This window comes from Chrysochloris asiatica, unplaced genomic scaffold (genome assembly GCF_000296735.1).
Source record: "Chrysochloris asiatica unplaced genomic scaffold, ChrAsi1.0 scaffold00006, whole genome shotgun sequence".
Taxonomy (NCBI): Eukaryota; Metazoa; Chordata; class Mammalia; order Afrosoricida; family Chrysochloridae; genus Chrysochloris; species Chrysochloris asiatica.
In genome coordinates, this window is record NW_006408524.1 from 15,236,165 (window position 1) to 15,254,989 (window position 18,825).

The 18,825-nt window shown below is 37.5% G+C and overlaps 1 protein-coding gene across 1 annotated transcript in view; it reads left to right on the top strand.

Annotated features, from left to right (window-relative positions):
- The window catches only part of LOC102827936 (probable C-mannosyltransferase DPY19L2-like), a 138,585-nt gene that overhangs the window by 62,728 nt on the left and 57,032 nt on the right, over positions 1-18,825 (top strand). Inside the window, exons 13-16 of the mRNA XM_006832269.1 lie at positions 1,165-1,245; positions 10,396-10,497; positions 11,764-11,835; positions 15,257-15,303. Coding sequence (XP_006832332.1) covers positions 1,165-1,245; positions 10,396-10,497; positions 11,764-11,835; positions 15,257-15,303 — 302 coding nt within the window. The remainder of the gene's footprint in view (positions 1-1,164; positions 1,246-10,395; positions 10,498-11,763; positions 11,836-15,256; positions 15,304-18,825) is intronic.

Genomic DNA, 18,825 nt, shown 5'->3' on the forward strand with positions numbered 1-18,825 from the left:
TACCATATGAACAAGAGCCAATGATACTCAGGGAGTGAGTGTGATAGAGGTGGTTATTGCCTTTATACTTATTCTCATTTGTCTTGCAGTATACTAGCCTTTTCCTTTTTGCTTATTATTTTCTTAACCCTCTCTTCTTCCCATGTTGCTTCTCCCTTCCTAGTTATTGTCCTGTCTCACAGAAGCAGTCCTTTCCTGAGATCAGTACTGAGCCTTCTGGACACGATGAAATCCCTGCGTTAGAGACCCTACGTCAATCTGCCAGGACTCTTTTCCCACTCAGGGTGGACTCTCTCTTTATGGGACTAGTTGAGCTTGCTCGGGCCTGGGCCCTTCAATTCCCTTTTCTCTCTCTTACATAGCTTTAATGGGCACATCTCTCTGCTGCAGAAACCTAGGTCAAGAACTGGAAATAGAATTCTTCTGGGTTTGGAGTTTCTTTTTCTACTTACGGGAAATTTGAAGGTCCTGCTTTGTGCTTTCTGTGTATGTGGTTCTGTTGTTCTGCTTGCTAATCTGCGTAATTTTATTGGGAAGGGTAAGGTCAGAGATTTAAATTTAAACTGCTTTAATTTTCCTCAGGTTACCCAAAAGCACAATTTGTCACTTTTTCCATCAAGGCTAACCAAAACACAAAATAAATTAACAATATCAACAACAACAACAACAAATCCAGAAATGCCTATATAAATTTTAGTCCCTATTTCTCATTACAAGGACAATGCAAGGTTTAAAATTTCAAAAGAAGAGTCATAGAATTATATTTCCATAAGAGTGGTAGAAGAAATTTTATTATCATGTTTTAGAAAAAAAGGATTTCCAGCTAAAATACAGTATTTGAAAACAAATACATAACCCCATTATCTTAGCAGAAATTGAAAAGAAATAACTTTTTATAATTGCCTCTAGGTTTTGGACATGTGGCACCCTAGTGTTGCTATGTAGTTTATATAGTAATTGTCACTTTTAATTCTTTTCATTTAAACAAAATTTTCTAAGAAAACCTCTTATCATTTTTTTAGACCTCAGTAACTCCATGGCACATAACAACAACAACTAAGATACTTTATATGATTAAAATGTTCCTGTCATATGATAGAATATTCTAATTTAGTAGTTTATAATTCTAGTACCTGACTGCTATCTATTTCATTTATTTTCTAGCTAATCCAAGGATGTATCTGGTGGTTTGGAACAATTATTTTGAAATTTTTGACATCTAAAATCTTTGGCGTTTCAGACCATGTAAGTACTTTTTAGTTAAAACACAACCGTTCCTATAAGTATGTAATTGTGTGAAAACAGTAAAATTATCTAGTGTAATCTCTTCATTTGATATAAAAGTTAAGTAAAAAAAAAAATTGCTACAAAATCATAGAAATGTTCATTAGACAAAAATATCATCAGCAAGTGAAACTACTGCTTCTTAGTATATCTCCCCTATGTTGTTGTTAAGTGCCATCGAGTCAGTTCCAACTCATAGCAACCCTGTGTAGGGTTTCTGAGGAACAGCTGGTGGATTTGAACCACCAAACTTGTGGTTCAACCTGACATTGCAGTCGAGTGCTTATCCTACAGTGCCACACCAGGACTCCATCTCCTACAAGTTGTTGTTGTTAAGTGCCGTGAAGTTGGTTCCGACCCATAGCGACCCTGTATGGGGTTCCCGAGGCTGTAAATCTTTACAGGAGCAGAAAGCCTCATCTTTCTCCCATGGAACTGTTGGTAGTATCAAACTGCTGACCTTGAGGTTAGCTTCCCAACTCGTAACCACTACGCTACCAGAGCTCCTTGTCTCCTATATAGGTCTGCACACTTTTTGAGGAAGTGTTTCCAGGAGTCAGAGAGTTCTGCACTCTTTGATTTATACCACGTGAAAACAGCAAGTGGTCCTGTTAAATGTTCTCAAGGTTGGGGAACAAAAAGAAATCTAAAAGGGAAAGACCAGGACTGAAGGGTGATGGGGTCAGGTTTCCCAAGGAAATTCTCATAGGGTAGCCTGAGCTACCCTGGAAGGATGCGAAGCGTAAGTGCATTGTTGCAATGTAAAGAATTTCTCGACACTCTACTTTCATGGCTGTTTTGCTCACCAATGCAGTTTCCATTGCTTGGACTTTCTTCATAATAAGCCCAGTGAGTGTGCTATGCCCTTGGAGACAGTCTATCCCTTTGGGGTCCCAAATGAAACAGTTGCCATAACCTTAGCCAACCACTCTGCTGTGAATTTGTGTTTGAGGTCCTCTAGACCTCACTGAAAAAGGGTCAATTTGGCTAAAAATGGTTGTTTCTACGGACAGCATCCCTTCCTGTGAACTTGTTGTAAAACTTCAATGATTTGCGAAGATGTCTACTTGAGTTTTGTTAAACATTTGATATTAGCCCTGACTAAAATAGTTTTTTTTCCATGGCACAAAAATTATTCTTTTCTTTGAAAACACCCTGAGGAGATGAATAAGACAAGTGTGTGACTGAGAGAACTTGTCCATAGCCATCCATTATTGGCAGAAAAATGCGTAAACATGTTTTGTTTGGAATAAACCCGTGAATGTATGAACTGGCGCTGTAGGGCTACTAACTCACAGGTTGCCAGTTCAAACTCATCAGTAGCTCATTGAGAGAAAGGTAAGACTGTCTGGTAGCCTAAGGATTTACAGTCTCAGACACCCTATAAAGGGTCACTATGAGTTGGAATCAGCTTGCTGGCAGAAAGTTTGATTGGGGTTTATGTATGAGTAGAACCCTAGTAGCAATACTTTTTAACTTGCCCCCTTGTGTATGTTATAAATGTTAATGCCTTGTCTTAGTCTGGGTTCTCTAGAAGAGCAAAGCCAGTGAAAAATATATTGACTTACATAGACAGCAATGTAATTCAAGGCAATGGCTATGCAATTGTGAAGAAATGGCTCACTCCATTGTGGGGGCTGACAAGTCCCAAAACCTGGGCTGGACAGTTGACCGACTATCTCTGCTGGCTCACGTGGTTGCAGGGACCGAGGAAACCAACGTCTGCACATCAGGTTATAGGCTAGCGGCCTCTGCTGGCTCATGGAGGTGCAGAAGGGCGAATCCAAAGTCTGCCAATCAGGAGGCAGGCTTATGTCTCAAGAACCAGAGGTCAGGCAATGAGAAGTACACAGAGTCGAGAAATAAAGGAAGATTCACCAGAACATCCTTTTATGTACTGGAGGCAGGCCACACCCACAAGGAAAATCTCTTCTCAACTGATTGGCAGCTCATACTAAATCACAAAATAATGTTTGCCAAACCACAAAAAAGAGCCATAGCCTAGTCAAGTTAACACATAACATTAGTTAGCAATTACATTCCTATGTAGTTGTTGTAAGTGCCGTCGAGTCAGTTCCGACCCATAGCAACCTTATATAGGGTTTCCTAGGAACAGATGGTGAGCTTGAACTGCCGACCTTGCAGTTCAAATGGCTTTGCCATCTGGCGCATTAACCCACAGCACCACACCTGAACTCCTATTATACCTGTGGCTATAAGCCACTTGATAGTGGGTTTTCTTTGGTATGTTACTGAGGCAGAATTGTTATTGTTGTGTACTGTCAAGTCGGTTCTGACTCATAGTGACCCTGTGTAGGATTTCCGAGGAGCCACTGGTGAATTTGAACCATTGAACCTGTGGTTCAAATCAACCTTTCAGTCCAGCACAATAACGCACAGTACCACACCAAGACTCCTTATTGTAGAGTGTGTTTTAAGTCAATTTCTTGAAATATAAAAGCAAGCAAATAAGTGCAAAGTAAAGGGTTTGGATATACACATTACATGATTGCCAAGAAACCTAGGAATATAAGCTGAAGAAAGGCAAATCTCCCCCAGAATAGTCAAATAAAAAGAGTCCTTTCTTCGGTTAGTCCCCTGAATTCAGACTTCTAGCTTCCTAACCTGTGAAAATATAAATTCCTTTTCCTTAAAGTAACCCACTTGCAGTATTTCTGTTATAGTAGCATTAGATTACTAAGATAAAATCTGGTGCCAGGGAGTAGGGTGATGCTTTAACAAATCACTATACTGTAGACGTGGTTTTGCAGTTGTGTAATGGATATGGAACTGGGAGGAATTATAAGGTCCCTAACAGTAAAAGCTTAGCTTGCCCTGAACACTAGTGTTAAAATTATGGACACCTAAGGCAATCCTACCAAGGATTCAGTGAGGAGAGCCTTAGAGAAAGTCTCGATTGTCTTCTTTTGTTAAGTGGCATTGAATTGGTCGTTGAATCGCTTCCAACCCATAGCAACCATGTATAGGGTTTCTAGGGAATGACTGGTGACCCTGAACTGCCCATCTTGTTGTTCAAACTGACTTTGCAGTCCAGCACACTAACCCACAGCACCACACATCTTAGATACATAATGGTGCCATTTGTAGATTATTTCCTACAAATGTGGGGACTAAATATGCCACTAGTGAGACTTTAAAATGATGAACATGTGATGGGACATTGGAGAGAAGATCATGCTTTTTTATGCAGTGGCAAAGAGCTTGTCTGAATTAAGTTCAAATATTTGGTGAAGGCAGAATTTGTAAGGAATGAACTTGACTATTTGGCCAAGGTGATTTCTAAGCAAGACTTTGGTGAGCTAAGAGTAGGAGGCTGCTGCCCAAAGCTGAGAGCAGAGTTTGCCATGCCAGTGGGCCTGGGAGATGGAGCTGAGTTCCTGGCTGTGGGACCCCTATCCAGATTCCAGAGAGCCTAGCCAACATCAAGGATCTTGAAAGCTGGTGTCCATTATCTCATATTTCCCTTCAGTCTCTCCCACTGATAGTGGAAATATCTACTTTGTGCCTGTTCCACCATTGTACTTTGGAAACAGAATATTTGTATTCTAGATTTTAGAGTGTCAATGGTGAAGATGAATTTCTCTGAAGGATAGAATATAACTAAAGTTTCACCTTTTTTGTTATAGACAATTCAGAAAATGAGATTTTTGGACTTGGAGATAAAGTATGATTTTGAGGATGATTTAATGGGTTTTGCATGTATGAAGGACATGTATTTTGGAAGTGGATTCCTGGTGTATCGCTGTGGCTTAATGTGCTGGACCGCAAGGTCAGTTTGAACAACAAGGTCAGCGGTTCAAGCTTATCAGCCACTCCTCAGAAACAGGGTCACTATAAGTCAAAACCTACCAACAGCACTTAATGACAGCAAAGGGTAGAATGTTATAGATTGAATAGCGTCCTTCAAAATTATGTATTTTAAATTCTAACCCCCCAGGAGTCCTGGTTTGGCTGTAGGATAAGCACTTGACTGCAAGGTTGGTTTGAACTTCAAGGTTGGCAGTTCAAACTCACTAGCTGCTCCGCAGAAACCCTATACAGGGTTGCTGTGGGATGGAACAGACTTAATGGCACTAAACAACAGCAGCAGCATATCTGTGGTTATTTACACTTAGCAATGAACTGGTATGTTACTGAGGCAATATTAGTATGTTGCTGTTGTTTAAGTACCGTGGAGTTAGGATATGTCTTATGTCATTCTTTTTAGAGATATAAAAGAACAGATTAAGAAAGCAAGCAAGCAAGGGGAAAATGCATGCCATTAAGGAATATAGGAATACTAGAAGGTGAAAAGAGACAAGATTTTTTCCCCAGAGTAGACAGAGGGAACTCTTACTTAGTGCTGGTATTTTAATATTATAATACCCTGAATTTGGGCTTCTAGCTACTCTAAGAAAATAAATTTCTGTTTGCTAAAGCCACCCATACGTGTTAGAAAAACAAAAGGGAAGAACATGGTCAGCATTTTTTCAATCTGAAAGCACTAAAGAAAAAAATTCAAGCCTCAACTTGCAATATTGAAGGATTCCATGGGCAAACTGTGGACTGGTGCAGAAGGCATCAAAAGAAGATGAAAGGAATACGCAGAGTCACTGTGCCAAAAAGAAATGGTCAATGTTCAACCATTTCAAGAACCAATGATACTGAAGGAAGAAATCCAAGGTGTACTGAAGGCATTGGCAAAGAACAAGGCCCCACTCTTTGAATTCTTCACCATTTCTGATATGAACAATTCCCCTCCCCCTCAACAATATTCACATTTCTCTGACAGTTCGATAATTCATTACAATGGCCACACAGAATTCACAGATCATACAATTTTATGTGTTTTATTAGGAAAGTAACTGGGCTACAACCTGGGATCAGTATCAACTTGAAAGTAAAAGGACACAACTCAGGAGACAGGATTGTTGTTCCGGTTGTTAAGAGTTACAGTTGAGTCAGTTCCAACTCATGGGTAGCAAAGTTAAGTACAATAGAACTTTGTACAACAAATGCACTACCCAGTCCTGTCCCCTCTTCACAATCATTTCAACGTTTCAGCCTATTATTGCAGCCACTGTGTCAATCAGTCTTGCTGTGGGTCTTCTACTTTTTTGCAGAACCTCTACTGGAACAAGCAAGACATCCTTCTCAAATGCATAGTTCGTCCTCAAAATGTGTCTACAGTAGTCTCATCATCCTTGTTTCGAAGGAATATTCTGACTGTGTTTGTTCCCAGACAGATTTATTCCTTTTTCTGGCAGTCCTTGGTGTAGTTAGTATTCTTTGCAAACACTGTAATTCAAAGACATCAATTGTTCATTGTCCAGTTTTGCATGCCCTAAGGCAATTGAAAATACTGTGGCTTGAGTTGGCTGCAGCTTACTCCTCAAAGTGACATCTTTGCTTTTAAACCCTTTAAAGAGGTCTTTTCCAGCAAATTTGCTCACTGCAAATCTGGATATAGTTGTTCAATCAGGATAGGTCCAGACCAAGCAGCTTCTTGGTCATGCCCCCATTCAGCCTTACACTTGGCCATGCCTGCTGCTGCTGCTGCTTGTGTAGGCCACTGCCTGCTTACACAAGTGTTACAGCTTTAGCTCCACTGATAACTTCCTGGAGACAATACACTCAGCCAACAAGGCTCCTACCAGAAGGCACACAGTTCTCTTGCTCAGTGGACTAGCAAACCCACTGCAGCCTTCTGCTAGTCACATGGGTCTTGACGCTTGGCCTGCTGCTGACGTTTCTCTGCAGCTGGACTCTGCTGTGCTTACTGCTAGTTCTCACTTCCTTCCGGGTTTCAGCTCTGTTTTCTGAATCTAGGTAGTTGTCAATACAGGGATTGTGCTCCACTCTAGCCAATTTTGATGGTAGTGAGGTCCCGCTTGAACTCTGTGGGACCAGTCCTTGAGTAAGCTTGGCTGACTGGCTATGTGTGTCCAACTCATAGGGATCCTATGTAGGGTTACTGAGGCTGTAAATCTTTATGGGAGCAGAAAGCCTCATCTTTCTCCCAAGGAGCGTCTAGTGTAGTGTAAGTGCTGTTTGTGCGGTTAGTAAACCAACAAACATATAACCCACTACACCATCAGGGCTACTCCTTGTCAATTTCAAGGCGTGGGCCTCACTCTAGGACCAGAAACTCACTGACTCCTCAGTAGTTCAAATCACTTAATTCGCGTAGTAATCCACCAATTCCCACAAAGTCATTTAATCCTATTGGGTAATTTTACATGCATAATTTGCATAGTAGGCTACTCAGTCTCTTGTAAGATTGTGTGGTCCAGCCAATCATTTTGGCAAAACTATAAACCCAAAGACAGAAAAGCCATATATTAGAGAAACTCTTTGTGTTGCAAATCCCTATTTAACGAATCAGTTCCGGGAATAGAAAACAATGCATGAATTTACTTTTGATTTTTTAGCACTTTGTATTTAAATATAAGCATATATGAGTGTATCGTGCAGTGTTGTTGTTGTTAAGTGCTGTTGAGTGAGTTCTGACTTGTAGTGATCCTGTATAGGGTTTCTAAGGAGCAGCTGGTGGATTAGCAGTCCAGGGTTGATCCTACAGCACCACACCAGAACTCATACAGTAGTATATGATACATTTACCTGTGTATTACTATTCAGGAGCTCAGGTAGCCTCGTAGGTTGCAAGTTGGGCTACTAACCACAAGGTCAGCATTTCAAATCTATCAGCCACTCCATGTGAAAAAGATAAGACTTTCTCCTCCTGTAAAGATTTATAGCCTCAGAAACCCTATACTGGGTGGCTATGAGTCAGGACCAACTCCACGGCATACAACCAGCACCATCACTACTATAGTACTACCCAATTTTAGAACCCTTTTCTTATGCTGAAATTACTTCAACTTCCATAAAGGATTTATAGTACTTACTCTTTAAAAGGCCAGGTCCAGTTATTATCTATTTTACACATCATCATGTTCAATAAAATTTCACAATGTAAGCATTTATTTTCCACTTGTTGCTAGCTTTGCACGGCGGTTTATTGGATTTATTTGTTGCTGTTGTTCCCTTTTATGTCTGATATATTTCTTTTCTTCCTTCCCTTTTATTGATCATAACTTTTTATTTTATAGAGTATACATTTCATAATCAACTTTATTTAGGTCTTCTGAGTTATTTATTGACCTGTTAACTTCGTCAGTGCTTTTGTTTCTTGTCTGGTTCTACATTATCAACTAGCTCTTTATAAATCCTAGCAAAAATAAACACACACACATCCTTGAGACTGTGCATGACCTATATGTGATAGCTATGAAAAAAACTTGCCATTACAGTTGTTTGGTAAACTTATTCTTAGTTACCAGGAATCCTCTACATTAGAAAAAATAACTCAATTCTAGGTTGTCCTTGGTAGGCAAGGAGAACCATGAGTAAATGAAACCTCGATGGACTGCCAGAAGAATGAACAAATCTGTCTTGGAAATACAGTCAGAATGCTCCTTAAAAGCAAGGATGCGGAGACTTTGTCTTATGTACTTTGGACATGCTATCAGCAGGGGCCAGTCTCTGGAGAAGGACATTATGCTCTTGGTAAAGTGGAGGTCAGCGAAAAAGTGTGAGACGTGCAACAAGATGGATCGACACAGTGACTGCAACAATGGACTGAAACATAACAATCGGGATGGCGAAGAACTGGGCAGGGTTTTGTTCTCTTCTACATAGACAGGGTGTGGCACGTAAGTTGTACCGAAGTTGAGTTGGAACTGATTTGACAGAACCTAATAACAATAGAAAAAAAAAAATCACCAACTTTGTAATAAAATGAGTTCTTCATGTAAAATAATATGAATTAAGGTTTTACATACCAAAACTTTCCTTTTCCTTCTGAGAAAGCAGTGGAAAATCATTGTTTTGCTACAGCTGTTAAGTGCTGTCAAGACAGTTCCGACTTCTAGTAACTCTTTTTAGAGTTTCTGAGGAACAGCTAGTGAGTTTGAACTATCAACCTTGTGGTTCAAACTGACCTTGTGGTCCAGTGCATATCCTACAGTATCACACCAGTTCATCAATAAACGGTAGAAAGCATTGATTCTACAAGTATAGGTTTATTTGGTAGCATTTATATTTATGGCAATGATGCTGTGGGTTAATGCACTAGACTGCAAAGTCGATTTGAACCCCAAGATTGGCAGTTCAAGCTCACCAGCCGCTCATGGGAAACCCTACACAGGGTCGCTATGGGTTGGAACTGACTCGAAGGCACTTAACAACAAGAAGTGAATCAAAGTAATATGTATAGTTATAATTCTTGTGAATTATATTTAAAGGTTTGAAGCAGTGTTTTAAATATATCATGAAGCACCAAACACTTTAATGAGTACATGAGATTTTATCAAAAAGACAATACATAAGAGTTTGTTCACAATTTACAGTATGAAAGGGTTTAAATTATTTTCTTTTTGAATTGACAAATAATCTGAATATACAATCTCCTGACTTAACTGAATTGTGGTTTCTGTTAAACAAATGTTGATTTTCGTTCACGCTTTACATTACCGCCATCTTTACTTAGGTTGTGTAACTTTGTCCACTTTTCATTTCTCTTGGCATGTCTTAGGTTCTCAATTATCATCACAGTTCTACACATAGCACTTTGGTTAATTGTGTTATTATTTTGTCTTCTTTGAGGGAAATCTATGTATCTTAGACTTAATGTGCTTAATTGTTGTTGTTGTTAAGTGCTGTCGAGTCGATTCTGACCCATAGCGACCCTGTACAGAGTTTCCAAGGCTGTAAATCTTTACGAAAGCAGAAAGCCTCATCTTTCTCCCATGGAGCAGCTGGTAGTTTCAAACTGCTGACTTAAGGTTCACAGCCCAATTCGTAACCACTACGCTACCAGAGCTCCTTAATGTGCTTAATAGACTCTATTAATAGTACTTCAGAATCAGTTATGACAGACTACATAGTTCTTTGGCATAGTGGCAGCAGCAATGGGCTCAATTGTAACAACCATTGTGAGGATGGCACAGGACCAGACAGTGTTTCATTCTATTGTGCACAGGGTTGCTATGAGTTGGAGCTGGCAACATAATTATTTATACAGTTTTAATCCATTTTACTTTATTCCAGATTCGCCTGAGTGACCTTATAGCAGCCAGAATCTTAAGATACACAGATTTTGATACCTTGATATACACCTGTGCTCCTGAATTTGACTTTATGGAAAAAGCGGTAGGAATGTTCTTCTATGTATCCTTCATAGGCACAGTTTTATTTATTTTTTTGCTTTTAATCTGACTCACAAAATATTTTATGCTATAACACCTAGTTAGATTACTCAGTCGTGCTTTACTCTAATCTTTGCTAATTTTCACTTTTTCCTACTGTTTTCTCATCTGAAAATTTAATGAAAATAGCTTCCTGTCTTAAAGAGTTTTTATGATCATTAAATGAGAGGATTCATGTCAAGTACTTAACACAGTGTATGAAACATGTTGTTGTGGTGGTTTCATGAAGTCCATTCTGTCTCACAGCACCCTTATAAGACAGAGCAGAAATAACTGTCTCATAGGCTTTCTAAGAAGATAATCACATCTCCATCCTGCAGAGGGGATGCTGGGTTTCAAGGCTACTAATCTTTACGGGATCAGAAAGCCTCAGCTTTCTCACATGCAGCCACTGGTGAATTGCAGCTGCTGACCTTGTGGCTAGCAGCTCAGTGCATAACCCACTGCACTACCAGGGCTCCTTTGAATAGGAAGATTGGAGCAGAATTGATACATTTGAATTAAGGTGTCAACAAACAATGTTGACTATACCACGGAACGAAGGCGTACAGGCAGCATGCTCCTCAGAAGTGAGGATGACAAGACTGCTTCTCACACACTTTGGAAATATCATCAGGACCAGTCCTTGGCGAAGGATGTCATGCTTGGGAAAGCAGAGGCTTAACGCAAAAGGAGAAGACCCTCAACGGGATGTAATGGACCAGTGACTGCAACAATGGGCTCGAATGTAACAGCGGCTGGAAGGACAGTGTACAAGCAGGCAGTGTCTTGTTCTGTTACGCACAGGGTCTCTAGTAGTTGAAACTGATTTGACAGCACCACACAACACAAGAGCACTTTTCTTCTTTTTTAGCTTTAGCGACACTAATAAAAATTTAGTTGCAACACAGGAAATTATGATGCAGGGCCCAGAAACCATAAACACACATTTAAAATAATATTATGTCAATAAAAAAGAGATAAAAGCAAAAAAAAAAAATAGAAATAACTAATTCTATGTTTAATAATATTGTTTGTATCATTAAATTTTATATAACTTTTTCTTATAATTTTGTGATTCTTGTATTAAAACCTAGAAGCTAGTAATGTATATGCTGCTAATGACCAAGGTAGTTTTACCTTTAAGAAGTTTCATTTTGACAGTCAATTTCACACAGATTTTTATTCATATGATGTAAAACTAACTTTTGTCAATATTTTCCTGTTTAAGACACCACTGAGATACACAAAGACATTTCTGCTTCCAGCTGTTATGATGGTCGCTTGTTTAATCTTTAAGAAGGTATTTACAATTTTTCTGTCTATTTTTTTTTTTTTTTGCTTGAAGATAAGGATTGTAATATAATAATATTAATACTTCAGAATTCTAGCTCAGTTTTAATATGAACTCTTCCCTTTCCTAAAAAATTTAATTTTTTATTCAGGTCTTTGGTTTTTTTAGAGTCCTAACATGGTGCTATAGGATAAGATCAGTTTGAACCATAAGTTCAGCAGTTCAAACTTACCAGTGGCTCCTCAGAAACCCTATATAGGGTCACTATGAATTGGAACTGACTTAACAGTACTTAACAACAACAACAGTAGTAGAAAAATATATTCTTATTCTTTTAGAAGATATGTATGAAGCACTACACTAGCACTTTGGGTACAATGGGACAAATAAGACATAGCCATTCCTGCCTAGAAACATAAGCAAATAATCATACAAATGACTATAAAATTGTAATTGTTACAGGTGCAATGAAAAAAAAGTACATGTCAACTTTGGTTACCTTTCAAATATAAACCACATCTTGAAAAGACTTGATCTATTTGGGTAGACATGTATATCAGACATTTGCATAACCGTATCTTTAAAATCATCCTGTACATTTTCATTATTTTCATAACAGAAGGATAAATAAAATGACACAACAGAAAAAAATTGTGTTGAAAATATTACAAGCAGATTTTCTTGGTCTTGAAGTAGTTTATCTAAAAGCCTAGCTAGAGACAACGGGTCCTCTTTGAACCATCTTTATTTATATTGTTTACAAATTGTCCTGTATTGAGTCAGTGTGTATTCACTTTAAAAAAAAAAAAAATGTATTGTGATCATCAGTTTTATACTCAACCAATCATATTTTGTTTCATTGCATTAATTACAATCCCTCCACGCTCCATAGGTTAACAGTATTTACCTCTATTCCTGTTTTGGGTGTTTTTTTTTTTGATGTACACAAAACACACATCAAATATATATCCATTTAAATGACCAAAGGGCACATTTTGCAAGCCAGCCTTCTGCAGGTCGCAATGAAAACAGTATTTCATTACCACCACACCACTTGTAAGCCTGCTGAAATAACAGTTTTCTATATTTAAAGTCAGATTGCATTTCTTACACTGTCTTCCATATATATATATATATATAGGAGTTCTGGTAGCGTAGTGGTTACGAATCGGGCTGCAAACCGCAAGATCAGCAATTCGAAACTACCAGCTGCTCTGTGGGAGAAAGATGAGGCTCACGTAAAGCTTTTCAGCCTCGGAAACCCTGTATAGGGTCGCTATGAGTCGGAACCCACTCCACGGCACATAACAACAATATATATATATATCCCCAATATCCTTTGTTCACAATGGTGGTGGTGTACCAACAAGTAGGTTCTGACCCATAGTGACCCTGTATAGGCTTTTTGAAGCTATAAATCTCTATGGGAGCAGAAAGCCTCATCTTTCTCCTATGGAGCAACTGGTAGATGCGAACTGCTGACCTTGCAGTTAGAAGCCCAGTTTGTAATCCACAATGCTACCAGGACTCCTTTGCATTCACAATACAATGTAAATAATTTGTGAATGAGAAAGAGAAGCCGTCTATATCTCTGTTGTTTTACCTGTGATCCAGCTCCCTCGGGCCCACTTAGAAAGAATCAAATAGCAGTTATGTGCAGAAATGGAAAAAATCCAAAAAACGTTTGCTGCTCTCTCTCCCCTTGGTCCTGCATAGCTCAGGAGGCAGCTTTCCCCGCTTGCCTGTTTCTCCACTAAGGGATAAATGAACTATTCTGTGGAGAGACATCCAGTGCAGTAAGAAGTAGTAGCTATGTCCCCTCTTGCTGTTTTAAAAAATAAGGATCGTATACATTACTAGCCCCCAAACCATGTACCTGTACTATCATGAACACATGTACACACACTCACATACATTTCTACCTCCTTTCTGCTTTAATGGAAACCCTTCATTCTTTATTGTCATACCACTCAAAGCTACTTTTAATTCAAGTTCACTAATTGTGAAAAAAAATCACATCTAGGAAGGAAAAAAAGGAGGCATATCAATAGTACGATTTTCCTATGACAATACTGAATCTTCAATGGATACACATGAATATATTTTATTAACGAAACCTTATCATTGGCATTTGCTCATATATCATCCTGGCATCTCACTTCTGCTACTTAATGCATAATAATTGCAGACAGTAACATTGAATTTAAATTCATATCATAGTCTGTGGAATTTCAAATATTCTTAAATCACCATGCTTTTGAATCAGTAAGAGAAGTAAGAAATTCTAAGTCTAGATATGATTTTAAGTAAGAGTTCAAATTTTTCAGTGTTTGTGAGTTATAAACCATATATCATGTGACATACAAAAATTTCAGATACCTTTAATTTTTAAAAAAAATTAATGGTTTAAGTTGCAGATAATTTCTGCTAAAGGTTCTTTGGCTAAATTTAGTCCCGAACTTCCCCTTCCACTCCTCCCATTTTCACACCCCACCCTCACCATTATCCAGTGGAGTCCTGGTGTGGCGCTGTGGGTAATGCACCAGTTTGAACTGCAAGGTCGGCGGTTCAAGTTCACCAGCTGCTCCTTGGAAACCCTACACAGGGTTGCTATGGGTCAGAATTGACTCTATGGCACTTAACAAGAACAACAACCATCATCCAGTACTTTTTGATGAGTGCTCATTAACCTTCTACAGGTTGAAAGAGCAATCAGCAAAGCAGCTAATGCCCATAAGTAATTTTATAACAATCGTGAGTTTTGAGTGAAGTGTGAATAGAGACATGTCCACACATCGAGGTGGCTGAATGAATGGATGGATAGGTAGATATTCTTACTTTGCGTGGAAGGCTAATATAAAATAATCTCTTATGCATGCGGATGAAGCCGTTTTATTATAGAAACCAACTATCTCTACACTGCCCCCAAGCCGCCCCCGCCAAAAAAACCTATTGTCATCAAGTCAATTCCAGCTCATCAGTGACCCCATGTAGGATTCCCGAAACTGTAAATCTTTACTGGGGCAGACAGCTTCACCTTTCTCCCAAGGAGCGATTGGTGAGTTTGAACCACCAACCTTGCATTAACCTGACTCACAGTACCACCAGGGCTCCTTATACCATCTCCACCCAATAAAAATATAAACTTAAAACACTAGTAAGGAATTGTGTACATATAAAACCTTAGAATTTTAGAGCTGAAACAGACCAGAAAGATCTACTCCAACACTTTTACCGTAAAGAAGAGAGCAAGTTATAACTTGTTTGTGGTAGAGCTGGTACTAGTACTAAGCTGTTCTTGGTTCCAGCAACTTTAACATTTAAAAAACCTTCTTTCTAGTGTGCTGTGTTTTATATTAATGAATCAGAATATTTTGAATGTTGCATAATTCCTTAGAAATTCCTTACATTGATTTGATTCCATTCACAGATCACTCGTGATGTTCAGTGTGCCTTATCTGCAAACACTTATCTAAGGTAATGATACCATAGCTGTTTTATTTAAAGATTATAGTAAATGATTCAATAATTTAATAAAATACTAATTTTTCAAATGCATGTATATTAAGCTTCAGGATTATGATGAAGAAAGGCATTATGAAGCAAACTTAGTTTTGTTAAAAATAAAGACTGTATTATTTTCATGTATCTGTTTTGTGCACTGTATTTGAACCTGTTTTGGAGACACTTATATTTTATACTGGCTCAGAGCTTAAAGTGATTCAGTGTAGTTTTAATATATCTCTAGAATTTAAAGTCAGCAATCAGAAATAAACTAAAGCTCGATTTTGGACATTCTTGTATTTGTTTTGTTTTTTTTTTTTACTTTTAGAGAAATTATAATTATTTTCCTGAATACTTATTAAATATTTTGTTCTACATTCTGAAAAAACTGTTTCATCACATATTTTACAATTTTAGTAAAATCACTAGAATTAAGGCATAAATAGATGACAATAAAATATAACATGACTCATAAATGACACATTGCTGCAGGACACAAGAAGTAAATCGTGGACAAAACTTCACGCTGAGGGAACACTTACCTCAAATTATATTTAATATTTATAGGTATGTCGTTTGATTTTTTTTAAATTTAGTGAACTTTATTTTATAGATCAATGTAGATTTACAGAAAAACTGGACATAGTACAGAGAGTTTCCATGAACCCCATATCCCATACTTGTGTTTTTAATAAACGTCATTGTATGAGTGCCATAAGAGCTAATATCTCATAGTGCATTTATTGGAAACAGTTCCAAACTACTGGGGATGGAAGGAAGACCTGTTCTACTTTCTTTCAATCAGATAGAGCTCAGGCAAATATGTCTGGTATTCTAAAAGATGTGTCTTCACAGCCCTGAAAACCATTCACATAAGAATGTTTGAAGGATTTGGGATAGTTAATTGAATAGTAGAAGGTTTGGGGTACATGGCAGCTGTCTTCAAATATTGGCGAGAGTAATATGGGAGAGAACAGACTTGAGTCAATGGGTAGACAATTTTGGGGTCAAAATGAAGAAGCTTTTCTAAATTATTACAGACCTGGAGTGACTGCGTGGTGTATGTATGGGCTGAGGGGTAGTTTAAATCATAAAAATAATGTATGTTTATAGTAATTCAGTAAAGTCAGGCAACGTAGAAATGTATCTAAAAGTGAGGGTAAAATCCCCTATCTTATACTTCTCAGTGATGTTAATTGTAAACACTTTTGTAAGTATCCTTCTAGAAAAGATATACGTAGACACAATATGTTTTTTAAAGAAATAATGAAATAACGGTATTCTTATTATTCTGCAACTTGTTAATTTTATTTCACTATATGTCTTGGGTGTCTGAATAACTCTCCCTTTGTAATGTTCATAGCAGTTCATCATGCTTGGCCTGGTGTATTTAACTACTCTTAAATCAATGGGCATTTATATTTTGTCATAACAACCAAGCTATGTGTAATGAGCATCCTTACACAGCTTTGTACGTTTGCTCTAGTATTTCTATAGTATAAAATACTTGAAATGAAACTGCTGGATTATAAAGAGTGAATATTTTGGCATGTAATAAATACTGAGAAATTAAAGTTATGAGAAAGTATCCATTACCCTGCAGCCCCTCCCCACCACCACGCCGGTGTTATTGAACTTTTAACTGTTTTCTATCGATTATGAAATCTAGTAACCATTTTTATAATTTTTCATTTACTGGTGAAGTTTTTGTCTGTAGCCTATTTTATATTCCTTCTTGACCTTTTAAAGTTGATTTGCAAGATTGTTAAATAGTATAGAAATTAATAGAATCAATTCATATTAAGTACTTAAAATGCTGATTATTATTGTTATAATTATTATACTTTAGCAAATTCCTTTTGTCCCCTGCAAGTCTAAAGAGAAACTAATTAATGTTCTTTTGGATTTGATATTGTCTGTTATGTTATATGGCATAACTTCTTCCATGATACTAGTTCATTTATTTATGGTTTTAACTTTAGAAAAAATTAAAATCTTTATGTACTCATATTTATCAGCTTTCTGCGGTTTTGTGTGTGTGTTCATTTTTTGCTGGAAACACTTTGTCATACCCAAATCATTAAAACATTTTAGTCATAATTTTCAAATTATTTTAAGTAGATCATTAATCATTTTTGCATTCATTTTGCGATGTGGTGTGAGATACAGAATGTATCTTTTTTTTTCATTCCAAATGGCATTGTTCTATACAATTATTATCTAATCATTGCCCCAATTATTTGGAATGTAAGTTTTTATCACATACTTGTAAATTTTCATATGTACCTCAGTCTGTTCCAGACTGTTTCTTTTGTTAACTTATTTCTGAGCATGAACCCCACTATTTCAATGTTTCCCTCTACCCCAACCCCACTTATTAACATCCTTCACATTTGCTTAAGTTTATCTACCCAAGTAAACCATGCACTAAATGTGTTTGGAATACTCCCTGCCCTCAGCCCCCAACTATAGTCTTTTTATTGAAAATGCTTCAGATTAATGCAAATGTCCAAATTCATATATTATCAATTTTTATGGTGTTCCAATAAATCTTTATACAGCTGAGTCTCCAATCCGGGAATATGGCATATCTCTGTTTACTAGCTGTGGGCCAGGAACTTGCCACTTTGTACCCCAGTTCCATCATAAGTAAGCAGTGGTAATAATAAAAAAAAACCCAAAACTTATCATATGTATTAATAGAATCAATTCATGTTAAAATGTTGATTATTATTGCTGTTATAATTATTATACGTTAATAAAACCTTATCCTCTTTTCCCCCTGCAAGCCTAAAAGAGAAGCTATTTAAGTTCTCCTGGATTTTATAGGGGCTTTTGTTATTATTTTTGGAAAAATTTTTTTAAACATTTGCTAATTTGTCACAGATACCTTATATGAATCTGTTGATTTTTATACATAAAGTGTATATCTAGTAATATCACCAAACTTTTTTTCATTTTTCCTAGTGTGGTGATTGATTTGCTAAATTTTCTAGGCAAGTATTCATACAAGGGGCCTTTAAATCATTCATGTAAAAATGGAATTTTTACATAAACTTTTTGAAGCCCTTTGTTATTTATGTCAAGTAATTATAACTAATATATTTATATCTCTTTCATTTTTCTTCTTACTGTATTGGCTAGAACTTCCAGAATATCATCGGATAATGACAGTAATTATGGGCTTTATCATTCATTCTTGTTTTACTTCTGACTCTAAGGTGAATACCATTGGAGGTTCATTTGCCTACTTGCTGTTAGTATGTAATTGTTGTTGTTATTGTTGTTAAGTGCCATCGAGTCAATTCCGACCCATAGTTGTCGGGGTTTTCCCTCGACATAGTTGTCACGAGTGTTTGGTTCACGAGGAGGGGAGATCCAGCGGCGATAGGGATAGCAAAAGAATACACAGACACACAGAAGAAGGGAGACAATGAGGCACCCCAGGGTGGATACATCACTGGTGGGCAGGCTTGGGACTACAGGCATCATGGC